The following is a 25,082-nucleotide window of genomic DNA, read 5'->3' as shown; positions in this document are numbered from 1 at the left end:
AATCCCCAGTACTGCCCCCCCCCCAAAAAAAAAGCCAAGCACAGTGATACACGACTGTAATCCCAGCAGCTCAGAAGGATTTTAAGTTTGTGGTTAGCCTGGTCCATTCAGTGAAACCCTGTCTCAGAATAAAAAGGGCTGTAGATGTAGCTCAATGGTAAAGTGCCCTTGGCATCAGTTCCCAGTCCAAAAATAAATAAATAAATACATAAATACACACACACACACACATACACATATGAGTTTTGGATGAACTGCATATTAAAAGTTATTATCCAGCATATTCTTGTCATTGAGTTTCTACAAGGAATTTCTCTAACTGCTATTTGGTTATATCCTTCAATTTTGACATTTTCAGAGTATTAGATCTCTTGAGATTTCTATTCATGGATAAAGGTAAAAATTTAGACATGAGTTGAGACTGTTTGATGGTGTCGAATACATATATACCTTTTAATGGAAGAAGCCAATATGGAATAAGAAATATGCTCTCCCTTTGAGAGCATGCAGACTATTTCCAGTGGAACTTTAAATTATTGTGTGCATTTATCAGTTTTATAATCTTATTTTCCTCCTGGTTCCCTTGGTTAGGAATTCCCATAAGGTTGCCTCAGAGACTTTGATGATTTTAATCTCAGTATCGACCCCTTAAAAGATCACTATGCTGTTGTTTTATTGGTTTTAGTAGAATCTTTCTTTAGCATATAGTAGAAAATGCTTTTTCAAATATATGTAATCTTTTGTAAGCTAATCTTACTTAGTTGAGCCTCTAAGCAAAATGTCACTATACTGCAGTCTGAAGTGGGTTGTCCACAATAGACAGAAATAACCAGTCAAAATCCATTTACATGGGAGGAATATTTACAGCTCTTGATTTTAGTCTTGTTTTTAGAATAAAATTATGATGATATATGCCTAAATAAACAAATTTTGGTATTTATGTATAAGAACCTTAGGCTGGGTGTGGTGGCACATACCTGTAATCCCTGCTACTCTGGAGGCTGAAGCAGTTTAATCTCAAATTCAAGACTAGCCTGGGCAATGTAGCCAGACCTTATCTCAGATTACAAAATGAAAAGGAGTAGGATTTAGCCCAGGGGTAGAACACCGCTGGGTTCACTCCACAGTACTACAAAAACAATTTAAATGTGTCTAAAAAACCATTTGTCATAGTGTGTCCTCATTGTTGGAATTTTTTTCCTCTCTGCCACAGAGTTTCTTTCTTAGTTCTTAAACAGTAAAAGATGGCCTGAAATAAAGTTAGTATGTATATGGAACTATATATTATTAATTGTATTTATTGATTATAATGGTACTTAAACTTCAGATTTTGCATTGATTACTAAACACCTTTCAACTGAAAAATTTAAAAAACTTATATTTGTATACTTCAGTATGCCAAACCAGTAGTTTATGAGATAAGGGATTCTTAAATTTTTTCTTACTCATTATAAAACAAATACTCAGGAATAAATTATTATTATATTTGTATGTATGTGTAGTATTGAGTGAGGATTAAACCAAAGCCTCAAACATGGTAGGCAAACTTTCAATTACTGAGCTACATCCCCAGCCCAGGAATAAAGTATTAAAGCTAAAAATTTGGAGGAAGAATTTGAAAGCTAGAAATTTAAATTGGGATAGAATTTTTAGAAGTTATTTAGTTATTTGTATTTAGATATAATTATATTTATGACCATTATTAATAAATTGCAACCCAATTTGGCCAAAGTTTCTGAGCATTATAGTTTTTGGAAGTTTAACTGTCAAAGAGTTGCAAACATTTTGTAATCATGTTTATCTCTTCACATAGGGTTGAAAGGAGGAGCAGGAGGTACTGATGGACAAGGAGGTACCTTCCGGTACACCTTTCATGGTGATCCTCATGCCACATTTGCAGCATTTTTTGGAGGTTCCAACCCCTTTGAAATCTTCTTTGGAAGACGGATGGGTGGTGGTAGAGATTCGGAAGAAATGGAAATAGACGGAGATCCTTTTAGTGCCTTTGGATTCAGCATGAATGGATATCCAAGAGACAGGAATTCTGTGGGGCCATCCCGTCTCAAACAAGATCCTCCAGTTATTCATGAACTTAGAGTATCACTTGAAGAAATATACAATGGTTGCACCAAACGGATGAAGATTTCTCGGAAAAGGTTAAACCCTGATGGAAGGAGTTATAGAACTGAGGACAAAATTCTCACCATTGAGATTAAAAAAGGGTGGAAAGAAGGCACCAAAATTACTTTTCCAAGGGAAGGAGATGAAACACCAAATAGTATTCCAGCAGACATTGTTTTTATTATTAAAGACAAAGATCACCCCAAATTTAAAAGAGATGGATCAAATATAATTTATAATGCTAAAATTAGTTTACGGGAGGTAAGTTAATAGGACCTAGGATTCTGAAACCAAACATATTTATGCAGCTGATTGATCTTAGGGAGTAATCTGAGGGACAGCTAACATTTATTTTGTACTTATTGTATCTTTTTTATGGTAATCCTTATAACAACTCTCTGAGTTAGTACTACCTTTAATCTCTTTTATGAAATTATATTTTCTAAGTTTAATTATTTAACCATTTAAATGTCAATTTTAAGTGCAAACTGAATTATGTATGATGAGACCTTAATACTGGATTAACTCTATTCTGTTTTTATAATTGTTGTTTATAAGATTTGCCCTGAAATCTCATCACCTAAGTCCATTTATAAGATGTGTTCTAAAATTATTAATTTGGAGTAATAATGGTATAACAAAGTATTAAAATCATAATGTATATTTTATAGTAATTATTACTTAGTAAATAATAACATAATAGTAGTACTTCAGTATAGTTCTTGAGTTCTTATTTGCACTATTTCTCAAAGTAGATTATAACCCATGAAATATGGCCATGACAATTTTAGGTCCTGCCTAAAATTCTCAAGTGGCTCTACATAATGTCTACATTAAAGTCTAAACTTGACTTAAAAATAAAAGGTCATTTTAAAATTTGACTTCTACCTAAAGATGTTCTCCCTGAGTTTGCTCTGTTATTCTTATTTTGTATAATTCTTATCATAGTCTCACCTCTACTCTATGCAGCACTATTGTTCTTCAACTTTTCTCAGTACCTACACCTAGTCCAAGGCTTAGCTTCAGCTTTCTAGGGTGATAATGTGAATGCCCTTTTTCTCACAAAAGACCTCTGTGCTCAGACTATAATTACTAGTTTGCTTGTAAGTTTCTGTGAGCTACTTGTGCTTTCCTGAGGTGGCATCTTTGTTCATGGTCTCTCTGTGGTTCAATAGGAATTGTGTAGCATGTAGTAGATAGTAAATATTTGTTGACTAAAACAAGTGTACTCTTCTTATCCTGTGATTTTATAGAGAAATAGGTATTGTTCCCATCTTGGTCTTTCCAGTTCTAAGTCTTCTCCCTTTCTTGCATTCCAATTTCTGTGTCTTGATTGTTGTAATAGAAACTTCAGTTTATCCATTTCATAACAAAGCATTGTGAAAGGCATCCTGTACTTCTCCTTTCTCTTTTTCTTAACTTTTCCCATCTTTTGTAACATCTCTGATTATAAATGTCTTGAAGATTTTTTCTTTTCTTTCTTTTTTTTTTCCTGAAGGATTTTTCTAATGGGAAAAAAGTTTTGTAACTATTATTATTCTTTAGGAAGTTAAAATTTTACCTTAATAATATTTTTTTTTTACTACTTGGTAATGTTTACTTAAATTTTTAAAAAATTTTAGGTTTTGTTAACTATTTTATTTTGTGCATTTTAGGCATTGTGTGGCTGTTCAATTAATGTGCCAACAATGGATGGAAGAAACATACCTATGTCAATAAATGATATTGTGAAACCTGGCATGAGAAGAAGAATTATTGGATATGGGCTGCCATTTCCAAAAAATCCTGACCAACGTGGTGACCTTCTAATAGAATTTGAGGTGTCCTTCCCAGATACTATATCTTCATCATCCAAAGAAGTTCTTAGAAAACACCTTCCTGCCTCATAGAATGAAGAACTTTGTTACCCATATTTAGATAAGGCACTGAAAATATAAAAGGACTGGCAGTTTACTGATGTAGATGTGAATTCTGTATAAAAATGTGTAAATTCTTCTGAGGACTCATTAAATTGCATGAATAGAGAGAGACGGGTCAAATAAATAGGCAAAAGGGATTTTTACAGTTAGAGATGAAGAGAAAACTACTCACTGTATTTTATTTCTCCCAAATCAGAAATTTTAGTATTTTGCTTATATATAAAAGTTGGTTTTGTGAAGTCAGCAGATATATTTCTAATAAAGTTCTAGACAATCCAAGTACTTTATTTCTTACATCTTTAGATAATCAGTATTATTAGGTTCTCATTTATAAGTCACCCTGAAATGCTTGAGGGCTAAATGTTTGAGGGCTAATACCAACCAGTAAAAGAACATATTGGTGAATATGTTTCACCATTTTGATTTTTGAAGTATGTGGTAACATTTCTTAACATGGTTGTAAGGTTCTTAAAAGCAGACCTTTTCTTCATAAAATAAAATGAATGGCAATTTATCTCCTCTGGAAATCCCAATTGCCTGAATTACTGATATTTTAGAAATAGACTTTTTAAATGCCATATGTAATTTTATGCAAGTTAGCTATATATCTTGGGCTTACTAAATTATCGGCTCATTTTGTTGTCCACTAGTTTAAAATAATTTGCTTAATAAGAAATGTGTTTTTAGAGGAAATACTGTTACTTGGAATTAATTTCCAATTACACAGTCTTCTATAACTTACTTATATATGCTATATATACCTTATATAATTTCCCTAAAAAAGAATAAACTACCACTATGGTGTTAAACCAAAATATAGGAAACATAAACACTAACTGCTGCTTATGGTCAGTATTGCTACTACTTGTTATGCACATAAATATTTTACTTTTTCATATGTATAGATTGCATTTCTTAGGTGTTTTAATTTTTTAAATATATTTGCGTTTAAAAATTATTTTGTCTTCTGTTTTATTAAGAGTAATGTTTTGAGAAGTTTTTGGTTTAAAAAAACAACTTCCCAGCCAGTTATGATGGCACATGCCTGTAATCCCTGTGACTCAGGAAGCTGAGGCAGGAGGATTGCAAGGCTAGCCTCAGCAATTTAGTGAGGACATAAGCAACTTAGTGAGACCTATCTCAAAATAAAAAAGACTGGGGATATGGCTCAATGGTAAAGTGCCCCTGGGTTTAATCCCTAATACAAAACAAAAACAAACTAATAAAAACAAAACCACTTTCCATAATGATGATACACACACACACACACACACACACACACACACACACACACACAATTGGATTCTCTCACCTTTTAGTAGAATTGAAATCTTTTATTATAAATAGGTTATAATAAGTACATACCTTATAACTTTATTGAGAGAGAATTCATATACCATAATACAGTTTACTTTTTTATGTATTTGTGGTGAGGAATGGACCCAGGACCTCTCGTGCAATATAAGCACACATTCTACCACTAAGCTATACCACTGACCTGTTAGTTTACTTCTCTTCCCCTGCTTTGTGCGTGAGAGTGGCACTGAAACTAGGCAAGTACTCTCCATTAAGTATATTCCCAGCCCATATTTGCCCTTTTAAAGTGCACAGTTCAGTATTTTTAGTATGATCATATAGTTGTGCCATCTTCATTAATTCCACAATATGTTCATCACCCCCCAGAGAACCCTATGTCCTTGGCAGTCATTCCCCATTCTTTCCTTCTTCTAACCACTTACAAACACTAATCTGCTAATCTAATAGATTTGTCTATCTGGATATTTCATATAAATGGAATAAAATAATGTGTGGCTTTCTTTTGTCTGATTAATTTAGCTCAACATTTAAGATCCATATGTGTTGTGTCATCTATCGGTATTTTTTTTTCCATTATGTGGCAAATAACATTTCATTATATGTATATGTCACATTTTGTTTGTGCATGTGTGCACTACTGGGGATGAACCCAGGAGCTCTCCACCCCTGAGCTACTTTCTCAGTCCTTTGATTTTTTTGTTTTGAGATCTGAAATCATTAAGTTGCCAAGGCTGACCTTGAACTTGTGATTTTACTACCTCAGCCTCCCACATAGTTGGGATTATTGTTTTATGCCATCATGCCTAGTATATTTTGTTTATCTGTTAAGGTGGGTGTTTGGGGGCATTTGTTTTATTTCCACTTACTGGTTATTCTGAATGATGCTGCTATTGACGTTTGTGTGCAAAGTTCTGTGTGGACATAACTTTTCAATTATCTTGGGCATATACCTTAAAGTAGAATTGTTGGAAATAACCATATAATTTGGTTGCAAAAGGAAGATACTTGAAAAAAATGCAAAGATTTGAGCTAATCATACTTGCTCTATTTAATTCATAAATTCTTTATAACTTTCTTTCTCTGAATAACAGTTAAAATGCTCTTGGGTTCAATCCCTGCACTGCAGTGGGTGAAATGCCCTAGGGAAGTGTGAACACCTTGGGAATTTTCTTATAGTCTAAAAAGCTAGAAGTGAAAAGCATTGTTGTGGTGGGTGTGATTTCTATTTTAAACCCACACTTACTGCAATTTTCTTGACTAAGTATTTTCTTCCAGGTAAAATAAAGGATTTATAGGTTAGATATGTGAATAGTCTTTGTGTTAAATGTTTTTTTTTAAATAGAGAATTATCCTAAGTAGTAAAATAATAAATCTACATTGTTATACAGTGTACTAATCTCTCTCTTGTCTTAAGGAGATACTAATAATGCCTTATCATATAGTAAGTGCCCAATTTTTACTTATCAAACATTGATTTAATAGCAGTAATATAAGTAAAGTTTAATTTTTATTATTTTTTTAAAATTATGAGAGTATTTTGATTTTAAAATATTCTCTTGAACCAATTTTGAATAATTGGAATAGTTATGAGGTACTGTAGATCCCAGTAAGCTAAGTGATAAAGATGCTTATCTTTTCTACAAGAAAAACCACATTACTTATGGTTAAAAGAACAACCATAGACCAAGGTCATTGATGGCTTGCCAAAAAAAAAAAAAAAAAACATTTTGTTTGGCCAGCTCAATAGCTTAAAAAACATTTTTTATTAGGCTGTTTCTAGGCAAGGCATACACTTCTGCCACTGACCTACCATTCTCTATTGTGTTACAAAGCTGTCATGCATGTTCAGTTCATTTCTCTCTGACATCTGAAAGCATCTGAGTTTGTGACCCCTACTTTAGCTCATCACTTCTGCCTATTATTACCTTCTCTTGGAAGCAAGGAATTGAAAATGCTCCTGCTTCTTTATTTTTAGTAAACTGTCATTAGAATAGTTATGATGGGTATAATTATAATTCATATATATGTTCATCATAACATATATACGATTGAACTCAGTAAATGGCTTAGAAATGATATATTCTCATATTTCAAAAACTATGTACTTAACCTCCCAGAGTTAATAAATAGACATCATCCTTAATTTAAAAACAATTTTTTGGACTGGGGTTGTAGCTCAGCAGCAGAGTGCTCGCCTCGCATGTGGAAAGCACTGGGCTTGATCCTTAGCACCACATAAAAATAAAATAAAGGTATTGTGTCCATCTATAACCAAAAAATATTAACATTTTTTTCTCAATAATGTATAATGTAGTATACCGCCTATATGTCATGGGTGTGTGTGTGTGTGTGTGTTTGTGCTTTCTCCTTTATGGAAACACAAAAATGTTGCTTGTTATTGTTTGATAATAGCTTCATCAAAATTTGGATGAGTAGATGAATGTTATAGATTAAATATCTCAATATTTTTAACATTTCCTCTTTTTTTCCCCTGTGATTTTAGTTCATAAAATTCATAAAACTTTTGGAGTGGGAAAGAATTTTAGAAATCACATTTTCTATATGAAGAAGTAAAAACCAGGGAACTAAATGACTTGTCTGCAGTTAAAGACCAAGTTGTAAAGGAACTCAGAATTTGTCTCTTTCTCGGTGCCATGTTTTCCCCCAGTGTGCCATTAATGTCTCCTGTTGTTAAATTTCCAAGAACAGAGAAAATGTTTTAAAGTTTGTTTGCTATTTATTTGTATAGTCTGTAATTTAGCATGTATATTTGAAATATTTTGAATAATCTATGAAGACAGAATATAAAGTCACAACTTATGAGACACTAATTACAGAATGGGTTATTTTTATTTGTGTGTGTCGTGCTGGGGTATCAAACTTAGGACCTCACACATGCTAGGTATAGGGTTCTGCCACTGATCTTCAGCCCTTTTTAAATTTTTATTTTTGAGACACAGTCTTGCTAAATTGTCCAGCCTGGCCTTGAATTTGCAATCCTCATAAATCTGAAAAGTTAGGATTGTAGGCATGAACTATCATGTAGGTTCAAAAACATTTTTAAAGGAAACTAATAGCAACAATATTAGGAGGGACCTTTGATTAATTTTTAAAAACTGTACCTCAAAATTATTTCTAAAGTGATATAAGGCCATATTTGAAGTTTCATATAAACCATATAAGATTTTTGAAAGAAAGATAGTATCTAGGTGAAATTATATCAGGTAGACAAAAGAGGGAGGAGGAAAGGAAAGGAAGAAAAAAGCTTGCAGAGTTTATCAGAAAAGTTTATAATGAATAATAATCTATAGAACCTCTATATTCATTTGCAAATAGAGTAATCTCTCTCAATCTAAAAATTTGTTGGTACATCTCCATTAAAATATTGGTTTGTGTGACTACAGTTCTTAAGCTATTCTTGAGATCATTTTGAAAAGAGAAAACTGGAGTTTGGACAAAGAAAATGATAGTAAATGGTAGAAGCAAATGAAAAAATTCAGATGCAGCCTTAAATGTTATGAAGTCAGAGACAAAGAACTTTCTTAGTGTTTCTGTTAAAGGGATGGCACTAAAATGAATACCAGGTCCCTCCTTTTCCTTTTTCCTCTCTCAGAATCTTGAAGTGTCAGGTGTGATGAATTTATTTGTTTCTCAACTTTTTTTTAAATTATTATTTTGGGGGGTACCAGGGATTGAACTCGGGGGTACTTAACCCCTGAGCCATATCCCCAGCCCTATTTTGTATTTTATTAGAGGCAGGGTCTCAAAGAGTTGCTTAGTGCCTGCTAAATTGCTGAGGCTGGCTTTGAATTTGGCGATCCTCCTTAAGTCAGCCTCTGAGCCGCTGGGATTATAGGCGTGTTCCACCGCGCCTGGCCTTTTTTTTTTTTTTTAATCATTTTTTTACATGACAATATATTTTGAAATATTATACATAAGTATAATTGTTTCAGTTAAGATCCCATTATTGTGGTTGTACATGATGTGGAGTTACATTGGTCATGTATTTCTATATGAAGACAGGAAAGATATGTCCAATTCATTCTAATCTTTCCTATTACCATACCCCCTTCCTTCCCTTCATTTCCCTTTGTCTAATCCAATGAATTTCTAATCTTCCCCTCCCCTATTATGGGTTAAAAAGACTAATTTAGGTCAGGTGCAGTGGCACATGCCTATAATCCCAGCAGTTTGGGAGGCGGAGGCAGAAGGAGAGCCAGTTCAAAGCCAGCCTCAGATATTTTTTTTTATTGGTTGTTCACAACATTACAAAGCTCTTGACATATCATATTTCATACATTAGATTGAAGTGGGTTATGAACCCCCCAATTTTACCCCAAATGCAGATTGCAGAATCACGTCGGTTACACATCCACAATTTTACATAATGCCCTATTAGTAATTGTTGTATTCTGCTACCTTTCCTATCCCCTACTATCCCCCCTCCCCTCCCCTCCCAACTTCTCTCTCTACCCCATCTACTGTAATTCATTTCTCTCCTTGTTTATTTTCCCATTCCCCTCACAACCTCTTATATGTAATTTTGTATAGCAATGAGGGTCTCCCTTCATTTCCATGCAATTTCCCTTTTCTCTCCCTTTCCCTCCCATCTCATGTCTCTGTTTAATGTTACTCTTTTCTTCCTACTCTTCCTCCCTGCTCTGTTCATAGTTGCTCTCATTATATCAAAGAAGACATTTGGTATTTGTTTTTTAGGGATTGGCTAGCTTCACTAAGCATAATCTGCTCTAGTGCCATCCATTTCCCTGCAAATTCTATGATTTTGTCATTTTTATTGCTGCATAGTACTCCATTGTGTATAGATGCCACATTTTTTTTATCCATTCATCTATTGAAGGGCATCTGGGTTGGTTCCACAGTCTAGCTATTGTGAATTGTGCTGCTATGAACATCGATGTGGCAGTATCCCTGTAGCATGCTCTTTTAAGGTCTTCAGGGAATAGTCCGAGAAGGGCAATAGCAGGGTCAAATGGTGGTTCCATTCCCAGCTTTCCCAGGAATCTCCAAACTGCTTTCCAAATTGGCTGCACCAATTTGCAGTCCCACCAGCAATGTACAAGTGTACCCTTTTCTCCACATCCTCGCCAGCACTTGTTGTTGTTTGACTTCATAGTGGCTGCCAATCTTACTGGAGTGAGATGGTATCTTAGGGTGGTTTTGATTTGCATTTCTCTGACTGCTAGAGATGGAGAGCATTTTTTCATGTACTTGTTGATTGATTGTATATCCTCCTCTGAGAAGTGTCTGTTCAGGTCTTTGGCCCATTTGTTGATTGGGTTATTCGTTATCTTATTGTCTAATTTTTTGAGTTCTTTGTATACTCTGGATATTAGGGCTCTATCTGAAGTGTGAGGAGTAAAAACTTGTTCCCAGGATGTAGGCTCCCTATTTACCTCTCTTATTGTTTCTTTTGCTGAGAAAAAACTTTTAAGTTTAATTAAGTCCCATTTGTTGATTCTAGTTGTTAACTCTTGTGCTATGGGTGTCCTATTAAGGAATTTGGAGCCCGACCCCACAATCTGTAGATCGGAGCCAACTTTTTCTTCTATCAGATGCAGAGTTTCTGATTTGATATCAAGCTCCTTGATCCATTTTGAGTTAACTTTTGTGCATGGCGAGAGAAAGGGATTCAGTTTCATTTTGTTGCATATGGATTTCCAGTTTTCCCAACACCATTTGTTGAAGATGCTATCCTTCCTCCATTGCATGCTTTTAGCCCCTTTATCAAATATAAGATAGTTGTAACTTTGTGGATTAGTCTCTGTGTCCTCTATTCTATACCATTGGTCCACCCGCCTGTTTTGGTACCAGTAACATGCTGTTTTTGTCACTATTGCTCTGTAATATAGTTTGAAATCTGGTATCGCTATACCGCCTGATTCACACTTCCTGCTTAGAATTGCTTTTGCTATTCTGGGTCTTTTATTTTTCCATATGAATTTCATGATTGCTTTCTCTATTTCTACAAGAAATGCCGTTGGGATTTTGATTGGCATTGCATTAAACCTATAGAGAACTTTTGGTAATATCGCCATTTTGATGATGTTAGTTCTGCCTATCCATGAACAGGGTATATTTTTCCATCTTCTAAGATCTTCTACTTCTCTCTTTAGGGTTCTGTAGTTTTCATTGTATAAATCTTTCACCTCTTTTGTTAGGTTGATTCCCAAGTATTTTATTTTTTTTGAGGATATTGTGAATGGAGTGTTTTTCCTCATTTCCGTTTCAGAAGTTTTGTCGCTGATATACAGAAATGCCTTTGATTTATGCGTGTTGATTTTATATCCTGCCACTTTGCTGAATTCATTTATTAGTTCTAGTAGTTTCTTTGTAGACCCTTTTGGGTCTTCTAGGTATAGAATCATGTCATCTGCAAATAGTGATAATTTAAGTTCTTCTTTTCCAAGTTTTATGCCTTTAATTTCTTTCGTCTGTCTAATTGCTCTGGCCAGTGTTTCGAGAACTATATTGAATAGAAGTGGAGATAGAGAGCATCCCTGTCTTGTTCCGGATTTTAGAGGGAATGCCTTCAACTTTTGTCCATTCAGAATGATGATAGCCTGAGGCTTAGCATAGATAGCTTTTACAATGTCAAGGTAAGTTCCTGTTATCCCTAGTTTTTCTAATGTTTTGAACATAAAGGGATGCTGTACTTTGTCGAATGCTTTCTCTGCATCTATCGAGATGATCATATGGTTCTTTAAGTCTATTGATGTGGTGAATAACATTTATTGATTTCCGTATGTTGAACCATCCTTGCATCCCAGGGATGAATCCTACTTGATCATGGTGCACAATTTTTTTGATGTGTTTTTGTATTCGATTCGCCAGAATTTTATTGAGGATTTTTGCATCTAGGTTCATTAGAGATATTGGTCTGTAGTTTTCTTTCTTTGAGGTGTCTTTGTCTGGTTTCGGAATCAGGGTGATGTTGGCCTCATAGAATGAATTTGGAAGAGCTCCCTCTTTTTCTATTTCCTGAAATAACTTGAAAAGTATTGGTATTAATTCTTCTTTAAAGGTTTTGTAAAACTCCGCTGTATACCCATCCGGTCCTGGGCTTTTCTTGGTTGGTAGTCTTTTGATGGCTTCTTCAATTTCATCCATTGATATTGGTCTGTTCAGATTGTGTGTATCCTCCTGACTCAGTCTGGGCAAGTCATATGACTTAAGAAATTTATCGATGTCTTCGCTATCCTCTATGTTATTGGAATATAGGTTTTCAAAATAATTTCTAATTGTCTTCTGTATTTCTGTAGCATCTGTTGTGATATTGCCTTTTTCATCCCGTATGTTAGTAATTTGAGTTCTCTCTCTTCTTCTCTTCGTTAGCATGGCTAAAGGTCTGTCGATCTTATTTATTTTTTCGAAGAACCAACTTTTAGTTTTGTTAATTTTTTCAATAGTTTCTTTTGTTTCAATTTCATTGATTTCCACTCTGATTTTAATTATTTCTTGCCTTCTGCTACATTTGCTGTTGTTTTGCTCTTCCTTTTCTAGGGCTTTGAGTTGGAGTGTGAGCTCATTTATTTGTTGGTTTTTTCTTTTTTTGAGGAATGACCACCAGGCGATGAATTTTCCTCTTAAAACTGCTTTCATTGTGTCCCATAGATTCCGATATGTTGTGTCTGTATTTTCATTTATCTGTAAGAATTTTTTGATTTCCTCCTTTATGTCTTCTGTAACCCATTGATCATTCAGTAACATATTGTTCATTTTCCATGTGCTGTAGGATTTTTCCTTCCTTCTTTTATCATTGATTTCCAGTTTCATTCCATTATGATCAGATAAAATGCATGGCATTATCTCCACCCCTTTATATTTACTGAGGGTTGCCCTATGGCATAATATATGGTCTATTTTTGAGAAGGATCCATGTGCTGCTGAGAAAAAAGTATAGCCATTTGATGATGGTTGATATATTCTATATAAGTCAGTTAAGTCTAGGTTATTGATTGTGGTATTGAGTTCTATAGTTTCTTTATTCAACTTTTGTTTAGAGGATCTGTCCAATGGTGAGAGAGGTGTGTTGAAGTCTCCCATAATTATTGTGTTGTGGTCTATTTGATTCTTGAACTTGAGGAGAATTTGTTTTATGAATGTCGCAGCACCATTATTTGGTGCGTAAATATTGATAATTGTTATGTCTTGTTGGTGAATGGTTCCTTTTAACAGTATATAATGACCTTCTTTATCCCTTCTGATTAACTTAGTCTTGAAGTCGATTTTATTCGATATGAGGATGGCCACCCCTGCTTGCTTACGAGGACCGTGTGCGTGGTATATTTTTTCCCATCCTTTCACCTTCAGCCTGTGTATGTCTTTTCCAATCAGATGTGTCTCCTGGAGGCAGCATATTGTTGGATTTGTTTTTTTAATCCATGATACCAGCCTATGTCGCTTTATTGGAGAGTTTAAGCCATTAACATTCAGAGTTACTATTGATATATGGTTTGTACTTCCATCCATGTTTGATTGTTTATCCTTTTTTTAAAAAATTTTAGTTTGTTTCTCCATGATTGTCTTTCCCCTCGCCCTCTGTCTTTACTGAGGCACTTCCCACTGATGGTTTTGGTTATTGTTTTTCATTACTTCCTCGTGTAGTGTTTTGCTCAAACTGCTTTGCAATGCTGGTTTTCTGGCTGAAAATTCTTTTAACTTTTGTTTGTCATGAAAGATTTTTATTTCGTTGTCATACCTGAAGCTTAATTTTGCTGGATACAGAATTCTTGGTTGGCATCCATTGTCTTTCAGTGTTTGAAATACATTGTTCCATGACCTTCTTGCTTTCAGTGTCTCTGATGAAAAATCCGTTGTTAACCTTATTGGTTTACCCCTGAATGTAATCTGTCTCCTTTCTCTTGTAGCTTTTAATATTTTCTCTTTGTTCTGTATATTGGATATCTTCATAACAATGTGTCTTGGCGTTGGTCTACTGTGATTTTGTGTGCTCGGTGTCCTGTATGCATCTTCAATTTGTATATCTGTTTCTTTTTTTATTTCTGGAAAGTTTTGTGTAATTATTTCATTCAGCAGGTTACTCATTCCCTTGGTTTGAATCTCTGTACCTTCTTCTATCCCGATGACTCGTAAGTTTGGTATTTTATGTTATCCCCTAACTCTTGGATGTTTTTCTCATGATTTTTTACCAGCCTTTCTGAGTTGGCTAGACTCTTTTCAAGATGATATATTTTGTCTTCATTATCTGACGTTCTGGCTTCTACTTGCTCCACTCTGTTAGTGATACTCTCAATTGAGTTTTTAATTTGGTTTATCGTTTCCTTCATTTCTAGAATTATTGTTTGATTATTTTTTATAATCTCTATCTCCTGATAAAGATGCTTAACTTTTTCTTTTATCTGTTTTTGAAATTCATTCTCAATGTGTTCTTTCGCTGGTTGAATTTTCTGTCTTGTATCCTCTTTAAGGTTCCATTCCATCTGTCTAAGGTGTTCCTTGAGTTCTTTATATGACCATTTTTCTGATGACTCTAGGTCCTCCTGAATACTTAGGCTGTCCTGCATTGTTTGTACTCCTTTTCTTCCTTGTTTTTTGAAGCTGCTCATTTTACTTCTTGTTCTGTTCGACTGCTGAGTTACTGTTGTTTACTCCTATAAATTAATTTGATGCTTGGGAGGAAAGGTATTTGAAGGGAAGGGAAGAAGTCACTAAAGAGAATGAGAGTAGGCAGGTAGAATTCAAGGAAAGGGGGATAAGAAAAATGAAAAGACTAAAGAAGAAAAAAATAGGAACTAAAAAAAGAAAAAAATTTAAATAATAATAATAATAATAATAATAATAATAATAATTTAAAAAAATTAAAATTAAAATTAGTAGAAAAAAATTAAAAAATATTTTGTAAAAAAAAATTAATAAAACAACAAGAAAGAAAAATGAAAATGAAAGAAAAACCCAAATCAAAAAAAAGAGAAAAGAAAAAAAAAACCTAATAAATGCAGTCTTAGAGTTTGATTAACTTCTCTTCCAGTAGGTGGCGCTGTGCCCACCAGGTCAAGTTTCTCCTGTCAATATGCGGGAACCAATCACTGTGCAGCAGCTCCTCCCAGACTCGGCGAGTCTCCAATCCTGAGTGTCTAGGGCCTCCTCTTGTGTCTAGTCACTTCCCACTTTTTCTCTAGCCAGGCCCCTCTCACCACAATACTGGCTACATGCCAGGTCTGCTGCTCCCGGGAGCCCTGTTTTCATGAACGACTGGGCACACTCTTCCAGTTTGCCATTCCCTCAAACCCTAAGTTTGTAGAGCTTGGGGCTGAGAATCCTCAGCGGATTTTACTTGCCCTCCGGTATCCACTTCCCCGTAGCTGGTGCAAGAGACCTCAGCAGTCATCCCTGGTGGGAGCGGTAGTTCCGCTCCGCGGGTCCCGTGCCACCTCTGATTCCCTCGGGCTGGCTGTAGCACTCACGGGAGAGCTGGGAGGGGCCCTTATGGGAGAGCTGGGAGGGGCCCTTAAGGTTTCCCCGATGTGTGGAGAGGGAAGGCTAGGGGATCACACACCTGTACCTGCAGGTTTCAATGAAGTTATCTCCTCCGCAGCAGTCTGATGACGTCAGTTCTCTGCCATAGTGGTGTCTCTTGCAAATGGCGACAGTTCGTTTCCCTTTGCCGGGCGACCAATGCAAGGGGTGGGTCCTTATTGTCTCTCCCAAACCCCGTTTCAAACCTGTGGCCACTACTTATGAAGGCTCGGTAGGCATTTACCTTCGTAGGATGAGAAGGGCTGACCAGTTGTTTCAGCCGGATGGATTAATGCTGAGTCATAGCTGTTTGTCTTCGGGAAGCAGGTGACCGGGAGTTTGAATTCAGCCGATCAGGGCTCAGTGCGTGTTCTCGGATCACTTGGATTTTAAATTGTCACTCATCAGCTGTTTCATTTAACTCGGCAGGTCATTCTCGCGGTGGAGAGTCTGCTCTATGGTGCTCCGCGGGAGGCGGCGGTGGCGGCGGCCTTCGGGATCCCCGGGGAGGGGGTGCGGGTTGGGGGAGGGGAGGCGGCGCCTCGGGGCCGCGCGGGCCGGGTACCGGACACGCGGGAGAGCGGGCAGGGTGGGGGAAAGAAATTGAGATCTAGATTTAGAGACTGAGCTTGAGAGGAGAGACAGCTGGGGAGAAGCAAAGCGGAGAGGCGGAGAGGAGAAGGAGATGGGGCCGATAGAGCCGTGCAGCTGGGGCTGCAGCCTTACTGCTCGTGCTGAAGTCGTGATGGACTCCCTCCACCTTGGCTGGATTCATGGCGGATTCACTCCACCTAGGCCCCTTTGTTGACACGGTGCTGGGTTTTTGTCGACAGATCTCCTTTAATGATCTTTACCTCATCTTTTCAGACGCGGCGGCGTGGAGCACAGAGCGGCTTACTCACTTCCCGCCGCCATCTTCTTCCCCTCTCCCCAGCCTCAGATATTTAGCGAGGCATTTAGCAACTCATTGAGACCTTGTCTCTTAACATTAAACAGGGATGAGAGGTGGGAGGGAAAGGGAGTGAGAAGGGAAATCGCATGGAAATAGAAGGTGATCCTCAGGGTTTTACAATATTACATATAAGAGGAAATGAGGGGTAAGAGAAGAATAATACAAGTGGAAGAAATGATTTACAGTAGAGGGGGTAGAGAGAGAAATGGGGAGGGGAGGGGAGGGGAGGGGAGGGGAGGGGGGATAGTAGAGAATAGGATAGACAGCAGAATACATCAGACACTAGAATGGCAATATGTAAATCAATGGAAGTGTAACTGATGTGATACAGCAATCTGTATTCGGGGTAAAAATGGGAGTTCATAACCCACTTGAATCAAACTGTGAAATATGATATATTAAGAACTATGTAATGTTTTGAACGACCAACAATTAAAAAAAAAATTTAAAGGCTGGGGATGTGGCTCAGTGGTTGAGCCCCCATGGGCTCAATCCTCAGTACCAAAAAAAAAAAAAAAGACTAATTTAGTATTATTAATAGATACAAGTCATCTTATTTAATAATTTTTCTTGTTAAATATGATGTGTTTAAATATTAAGATCAGCCATTGGCTAGAAATCCTAATTTTGTGGTGGTGTGAAATTTTAAAATTTACCAGTTATTAATACAAAATAGTTTTACATGTAGTTTTGATCATTATAACAGGCTCAAATTGTTTTAAAAACTATGTGTAGTTAAAAAAAATGGAGACTATTGCTATGTAAATCTCAATTTCTTTACATAGGCTTTGTTATACATGCTTTAAAATGTGTACATGTTAATGAGTTAAACTATTTTCAGCTGGATGTGGTGGTGAACACCTGAAATCCCAGCTACTCAGGAGGCTGAGTCCAGCCTAGGCAATTTAGTGAGACCCTGTCTCAAAATAAAAAATAAAAAGGGCTGGGAATGTTGCTCAGTAGCAGAATGCTTGCCTAGATGTCTGAGGCCATAGTTTTGATTCCCAGTACTCCAAATAAATAAACAAAATATTTTCAGAGAAGCAATTTATTTTAGCAATTCTGGATACTGGTCCCCACCCATCTCTGGAACTTATTATTTACTTCTTCAGTGATTGTAAGAATTTTTTTAGTAAAGCCTATTTTACCTTCACAGTGTGAAGCCTATGATGTTCCTCTTCAGGTGAAGCAACTTTGGGTGTTCACACAGTAACCCTGAGATGACAGTGGTTTTGATAAGGTTCTGTTTGAAGCTTTATGTTTCCTTGACCACATCTAGATGTTAATCTCCATTACTTGCTAACTGATTATTTTACTGCTTTCAACAAGCCCTGGCATATACGTTGCTCTATACACAGCAAATTTGGACTTCTTTGAAAGGATAATACTGAAATTTTTGTTTGAGATTTGCTCTGACCCTAGGAGGGCTCCTCCCAGCTGTCTCTTTCTCTTTGAAGGGATTGGTATACCAACTGCCCTGATCTGATCATGACATATTGTATACATTTATTGAAATGTCATTCTCTATCTTAAATGTGCACAATAGTTATATAATTCAGTTAAAGACATAAACATTTAAAGAGATAAGTCATTTTTTGGACAACAATATGCGGTAAGAAAAAGATGAAAATTGGATACAAACTGAGTGGAGAGGGAAGCGGAGTGCTACTTTTAGGTAGAATAATCAAAGAAAGCCTCTCTGGAAAAAGACATGAGCACTCAGACCTCAATAAAGCAAATAGTGTAGCTGCTGGAAGATTGGTAGAAAACCATTTAAGGAAAAAGGAACAGCAATAGCAAAAGACCTGCAATGGGCTGCTTGTGATGATGCATGCCTGCAACCCCAGTTACTCACGAGGGCTGTGGAAGGATTGCGCATTTGAAGCTAGCCTCAGGAATTTAGCAAGACAACAATTTAGAGGACCTTGTCTCAAATTAATAAAAAAGGATTGGGGATGTAGCTCAGTGGTAAAGTGCCCTGGATTAAATCCCTAATACAAGAAAAAAAAAAGTCCTGCAATGAAATACTTTATTGGGAAAAGGAAAGATACACTTAATGAAGTTTAATTAAGACTTTTTATCAAATTTTCAAATCTTATTGATATATTTCCTAATAAGTGGCAAAGAAGATAATGTAAAACAAAAAGAAAATTGGACCACATTATGTCAAGTGTTGGCTTCTGGTCCTGCTCTTACTCTGCCACATTTCTTTTCAGGCTTGTTTTCCATATTAATGGAGAATACTTATGTATAATTTCTAATTAAATATATGATTCTGTAAAGAATTCTGGAGGTGGACAAATGACATTCTCAGAAGAGTTAAATTATGTTGAATTAAAAATTTAGAGCTGGGTGTAGGAGTGTGTGCCTGTAGTTCCAGTTTTGCAGGAGGCAAAACTGAGCTCAGGAGTTCAAGGCCAACCTGGGCAACAAGGCAAGACCCTGTCTCAAAAAAAAAAAAAAAAAAAAAGACTATTTTTACATGTGAACTATCAACTATAATACAATTGTTAGCCTATTACTGATAAACAGAAAATAAACAGCTACAAACAAACACATGGTGTGTGATGTTTAGGGATGTATGATTCCCAATAAGTGATTTGCAATACGGAAAGTAACTTGGACACTTATTCCTGTTACCTCCTTTGTAGTTTCCTGGGGCTGTGGGGACCTCAGGTTAGGAGCCACTAGGCTTGCTTTGACTGTAATTTTGTACCTGCTATTTGCTGACCATGACATTAGATGAGATCCATCCTTGAGAATATGAACCTGCCTTTAGAAATCATACCATAACTCAGAAAAACAGACTACAGTAAAATTTTATTTGTTTATGTGGGTGAGTTTTTTTTTTACTTTTTAATTATGAGCCATAAATTTATTTGTTTCATTAACAACTTTAGGAGGTTTCATAAGTAAATATTCTAACACAAACAACTAATAATGTTTGGGTAGAAAAGAATAATTTATGTTCTTTATAATGGTAATAGTAAATAATACATGAAATTTAATTAGGTAATGTTACTTTTTTATCATACTTGGAAACAAACTATTTACTTATAAGTGGTTTTCGAAAACTGGTACAGGGAACAAGAATAGAAAGTTAGTTTGCCCATCTCTCTGACTTATTCTTAACCAGCCCTCATTTTTTCCCTGAACGGTGTTACTAGGGAGAACAGTTATGGAAGTTTAGAAACTTAAAAATACTTACATATTAATTAGCTTATTAGAGTTCACATTTTCAAATATCAATCCACATCATAACAGCATAAAAACTTAATAAGCCATAAAGTTTTCATGAATAAGTAAAACTATTCTTTAATTCAACAGAAATAAAAATTCTTAAGTATCTGGCTATCTTCTAGAATTACAGCCCTATAACAACATAAAAAAATGTTTTGGTCACCAATGGATAGCATATATAGTGGTGGTCACATAACATTATAATAGAGCAAAAACTTCCTATCTAATATTTTTACTCTACCTTTTCTTAGATGCTTACACAAATACACTATTGTGTTCCAATTGCCTCTAGTTTCAATTTGTAGCCTAAGAGCAGTAGAGTCTACCATGTGTCCACATATGTGGTTATATATATGGTTATACCTTCTAGGTACAAAATTGCCTGGTGATTCATTTCTCAGAACAATACCCTTAAAATAAAAAAAAATTGAGACACATTTTGCTAATTTGCCAAGGCTGTACTCAAACTTGCAATCGTTCTGCTTTAGCACCTGAGAAGCTGTGATCACAGGTATGCCACTGTGCCTGACCATCCAGAACATATCCTCAGTGTTAAGTGATGCAGGTTTGTATGTAAAATATAGCAGCATTATGAGGGCTATCTGGTGTTCTTTTTATTCTCTGTAATTAAGAATATATTTTACATTATCATCTAATTGCTTATATTGTTTGTGAATGTGTTTTTATTAGTTTGAACAATGTGAAATTACAGAACTGGCGTGTAGCTCAGTGAAAGAACACTTGCCTATCATGTGCAAAGCTGAGTTTGATCCACAGTACTGCAAAACAACAACAAACATATATGAAATTACAACTGTTCAACTTTTTCTATTGAAAAGCTAGTATGAGCAGGGCATTTGTGTATACCTATAGTCCCAGCTACTTGTGATGCTGAAGAAGAGGATTGCTTAAGCCCAGTAGCTCAATACCAGCCTGGGCAACATAGCAGATCCCATTTCAAAAAACAACAAAACGATAAAAATAGCAACATGGAATTATCATTTTTGACCTTCAAATATAATTGTATATGCAGATATGTATATAAAATGAAAGTTTAATAAAGCATTACCCACCCTTCCTACATGGAATTACTCTGATATTTTTTATTGTATTCTAGTCATTTTTTAAAATTGTGTTGCTCCACTACATTTTTCATGATCTACATGTAGGAAATAGCTCTACAGCTTGAAGAATTCTAGGAATTCTTATAAGGATATAAAAGTAACAATTGCTAAAATTGAATACAATTGTCAATTTGTTTAATTACTTTTTAAACTTAGCTAGAAGGTTATTATTTGATTGTGAGAACAGCAGTAGATATAGCTACTTTTTGGTCATGAGACAAATTCTAATAAAAGACTTATTATTTGTTGTAGTAGTAGCAATATTAGGGATTGAATTTGGGATGCTGCCCCACTAAGCTACATTCTCATCCCTTTTTGTTTGAGACAGGATCTCCCTAAGTTGCCCAGACTGACCTCCAACTTGGGTTCCTTTTGCCTCAGCCTCCCAGGTTGCTGGGATTACAGATGTGGATACCACATCCAGCAAGATCATTATTTTTATTTATTTATAGATGGGAATTCATTTATATTAACTTCAGATAATTATAAATAGAAAATAAATCTATATTAAATTTGTCATCTTGAAGGCACATATCTGCTATGACAGTAACATTCAGAATTTAAATTCTCGTTTATATTTTAGCAAACCTATGTTAGTAATCCCTTTTAAAAATTAAATTTACAGAGGTTGGGATTGTGGCTCACCTAGCATGTGTGGGGTGCTGGGTTTGATACTCAGCACCACGTAAAAATAAAATGAAGTTATTGTGTCCAACTACAACTAAATCAAAATTTAAAAAAAATTTAAATTTACAAATCAAAGACTATGAAAGTCTTATGTAAAGAGATGGATTTTTTTAGTAAGAAATATGTTGTTTCTCTTAGATTATTATTAATTTTGAGTTCAGAATGAATTTGAGCATGATTCTGATGGGTTACTTTACCTTGAAAATATGAAAGGTAACAAATGAAGTACAACTTTTTTGTTTATTTATTTATTGGTACTGAGGTTTGAACTGGGAGCACTCTACTGCTGAGCTGCATCCCCAGTCCTTTTTTTTTGAGTCAGGGCCTCACCAAGTTGCTGAAGCTGGTCTCAAACTTGTGATTCTCCTGACTCAGCCTCCCAAGTATCTGGGAGTACAGGACGTACCACTCACTTTAAACATTTTTTAAAGTTACCTTAAATTTTAAGTTAACTTAAGGCAGTGGTTAAGTGGTGCCTGGGGTTCTGTGCCTCTGGGCTTATCTCTTTCCAAGTCCCTAAATTAACTTAATTTTTTTTGCATTCTGTTTGCTAGCAGCACGACTATTTTTCTCAGAATTATTTATGAAAAATATGCCACTAAATGTAATTTGACTGAATTCTGTTTTCATATTATTTCTTAATTTTATGGTTATCATCATCAGTGACCACAAACATAATGCAGGGTAAAATATGTTTCCCAAGCTGGGAACAGTGGTGCACACTAATCCCAGCAGCTCTGGAGGCTGAAGCAGGAGGGTCACAAGTTCAAAGCCAGCCTCAGCAACTGCAAGACACTAAGCAACTAAGTGAGATCCTGTCTCTAATAAAATATAAAGTAGGTAGGGCTGGGGATGTGGCTCATTGGTTGAGTGCCCCTGAGTTCAACCCCAAGTATCCCCCCACACACAAAAAAATTATTTCTCAAGTTGCTTTAGTTAGTAGTTTTAATTTTTAAGCATTTGGTGTAATCTTAATGTTTTAGGTGACTGTGCATAGCATGTATGTGTAGCCTGTTGTAATTCATGGACCTTTAAGTAATGGTCCTCTTTATTAATGCTGGCTCAGTACAAAGTGTACTTCTGGGATAAAATGAGCCACATACATATATCTCTAAGGTAACAAGTGAAGAAATGGTCTGATAAATCTTATAAGAAAATTAATAAAAGGGAGATCAGTAAAGGAAAGGAACCAAGGGGTGAGGGAGGGTGAAAGTGTTGGGGAGTGATATTGGCCAAATTATGTTGCTATATTGTGTGCATGTAAAAATATGTAACAACAAATCCCATCATTATGTATAACTATAATGTACTAATAAAAATGTGGAAAACAAGAAATCTAAAAAAGAGTATTAAAAATTATTAGAAAATTAATATGAATTAAGTGGTATATATGTGTGTATGTCAGGAAAATACATTTTCAGAAAAACTAAAATCTTTTTTTTTTTTTTTTAGGAAAAATAGTAGAGCACGAATTGATTCCATCAATGTATCTGGAAGATATTAGGCATGGTAGGTTAAACACATAGTGGAATTTAAACTGTACATGGTTATTATATAGAAGTATACTTCTTATTATTTTCCACTCAGAACACAGAAGAAATTTATAGTTATTTCAATGTATTACCTCTTTTAAAGATATTAGGGCCTAAAATAGTGTCTGGCTCACTATTAAATATTAGCCATTACTAGTCATGGCATCTCTTTGGAAGTAGACTTAAAATTTTAGTTTCTGACCTCAATTACCAGAATTGATTCATTCAATATTAATTAAAACATTTCATAAATGAACTGTATACCAAAAATTAGATTCACGAGAATTTGAAATCTTCTAGTTTCTAGACAAGACAGGAAAGTGGCTGGAGCTGCAAATTCCCTCCAAGGTCAGCCCCACAGAAACTGTAGAGCTAGATGGAATAAGGAGGAACCCTGTAGAGACTTAAGGCTCTTTTGAACGGGTGTGAAATGTTAAAGTTGATAGGTGGCAGGCTGGGGAGAGGATTGGTTGGAGGAAAGCTTTTTAGGTTAGCTCTTGACTTCCTCCAGCATTATCTTGTTAATATACATCAACTTTAGTCTCATTGCCACAGTTGAAAGCCACAGCCCAGGCTGCTGATGAGGATAACTGCAGAGTGTCAGAGTAATGCAAGAAGCTTTGGTGACAAAAGGTGTTGGGGAAAATCAATGCATACTGATTTGTAGTTCTTTAGTAGTTTTTGGATAGTCATTCCTCTTCCTCTTTTCTTTCCAAAGCCCTTGGGCTGGTGAATTATTTTTCCCAATGATGATTCTTACTAAGGATTAAAGGCAAAACTCTGACAAAGGAGTTGCCTAACAAGTAAGCAGCAAAACAGAATGATCAGCAGTGTTAAGATGGTGTCTGTGGGGCTGGAGTTGTGGCTCAGCAGTAGAGCGTCTGCCTAGCATGTGCCTGGGCTCGATCCGTGGCACTACATAAAAATAAATAAATAAATAAAGGTATTGTGTTCAACTACAACTAAAAAACAAATATTTAAAAAGTGGGGGGAAAAGATGGTGTCTGGGGTTGTGGGCTCATCTCTTACCCAACCCTATCATTAATAATGTAGGGCCCTTGGGCCCTTGTTGTATGTCTTTCCTTAATCTACCCTATCAGCTAGAACAGCTAGAGGAATGTGGCCAAAGTAAATAGATACTAGACCATTTTTCTTTCCATGCAAAGTGGACAAACGAACTGCCCTAAGTTGGAGGGATTTCCCATCCCCATGTCCTTCAGGATTACCCATGAGTATAATGCAGCAGCTGTCCAATTCTGGTTGTGCTAGAATGTGGTGTTAGACCCGGCTTGTGCTTTACCTCTTTTATTAACTAGTCATCAATTGAGCCTACCCCTGCATTTCTATTTAATAATGTAATACATTATTCCATAAATTCCATTAATAATGTGCATGTTTCAACTTTAAGATTTGGTTGATCAAGTAATCAATTCATGGGGAGTTAGCTCTCGTTGAATAATCACTTAGAATTCCATGATGAAGTCAGTCTCTACAGCAAGACTTCTTTTCAAAGGGAAAAATGTCTGTTGGCAGCAAAGCTTATACCCTTACTCCAAAATTCTAGGGCTCTGCACCCTTATTCTTTCCATAAGCTTTGACACAGTCTCCATATGGCTCTGCTATAACATTTCAGACACCCTTGAGAGAAATGTTGAAAAATGAGCAAGAGGCTATCAGGCTGCCATGTTGGGAA

General features: G+C 35.8%; 1 protein-coding gene across 4 annotated transcripts in view; it reads left to right on the top strand.

Annotated features, from left to right (window-relative positions):
• Positions 1-7,095, top strand: part of DNAJB4 (DnaJ heat shock protein family (Hsp40) member B4) — a 35,667-nt gene extending 28,572 nt beyond the window's left edge. For all 4 annotated transcript variants that reach the window (XM_081307713.1, XM_081307711.1, XM_081307712.1 and 1 more), the window contains 2 exons: positions 1,814-2,382; positions 3,777-7,095. In XM_081307713.1, coding sequence (XP_081163839.1) covers positions 1,948-2,382; positions 3,777-4,010 — 669 coding nt within the window. In that variant the 5' untranslated portion in view covers positions 1,814-1,947 and the 3' untranslated portion in view covers positions 4,011-7,095. The remainder of the gene's footprint in view (positions 1-1,813; positions 2,383-3,776) is intronic.
• The last annotated feature ends 17,987 nt before the right edge of the window (positions 7,096-25,082 follow it).

This window comes from Spermophilus citellus (genome assembly GCF_964194105.1).
Source record: "Spermophilus citellus genome assembly, chromosome: 9".
Classification (NCBI taxonomy): domain Eukaryota; kingdom Metazoa; phylum Chordata; class Mammalia; order Rodentia; family Sciuridae; genus Spermophilus; species Spermophilus citellus.
This window is presented reverse-complemented; position numbering and strand designations above follow the sequence as displayed.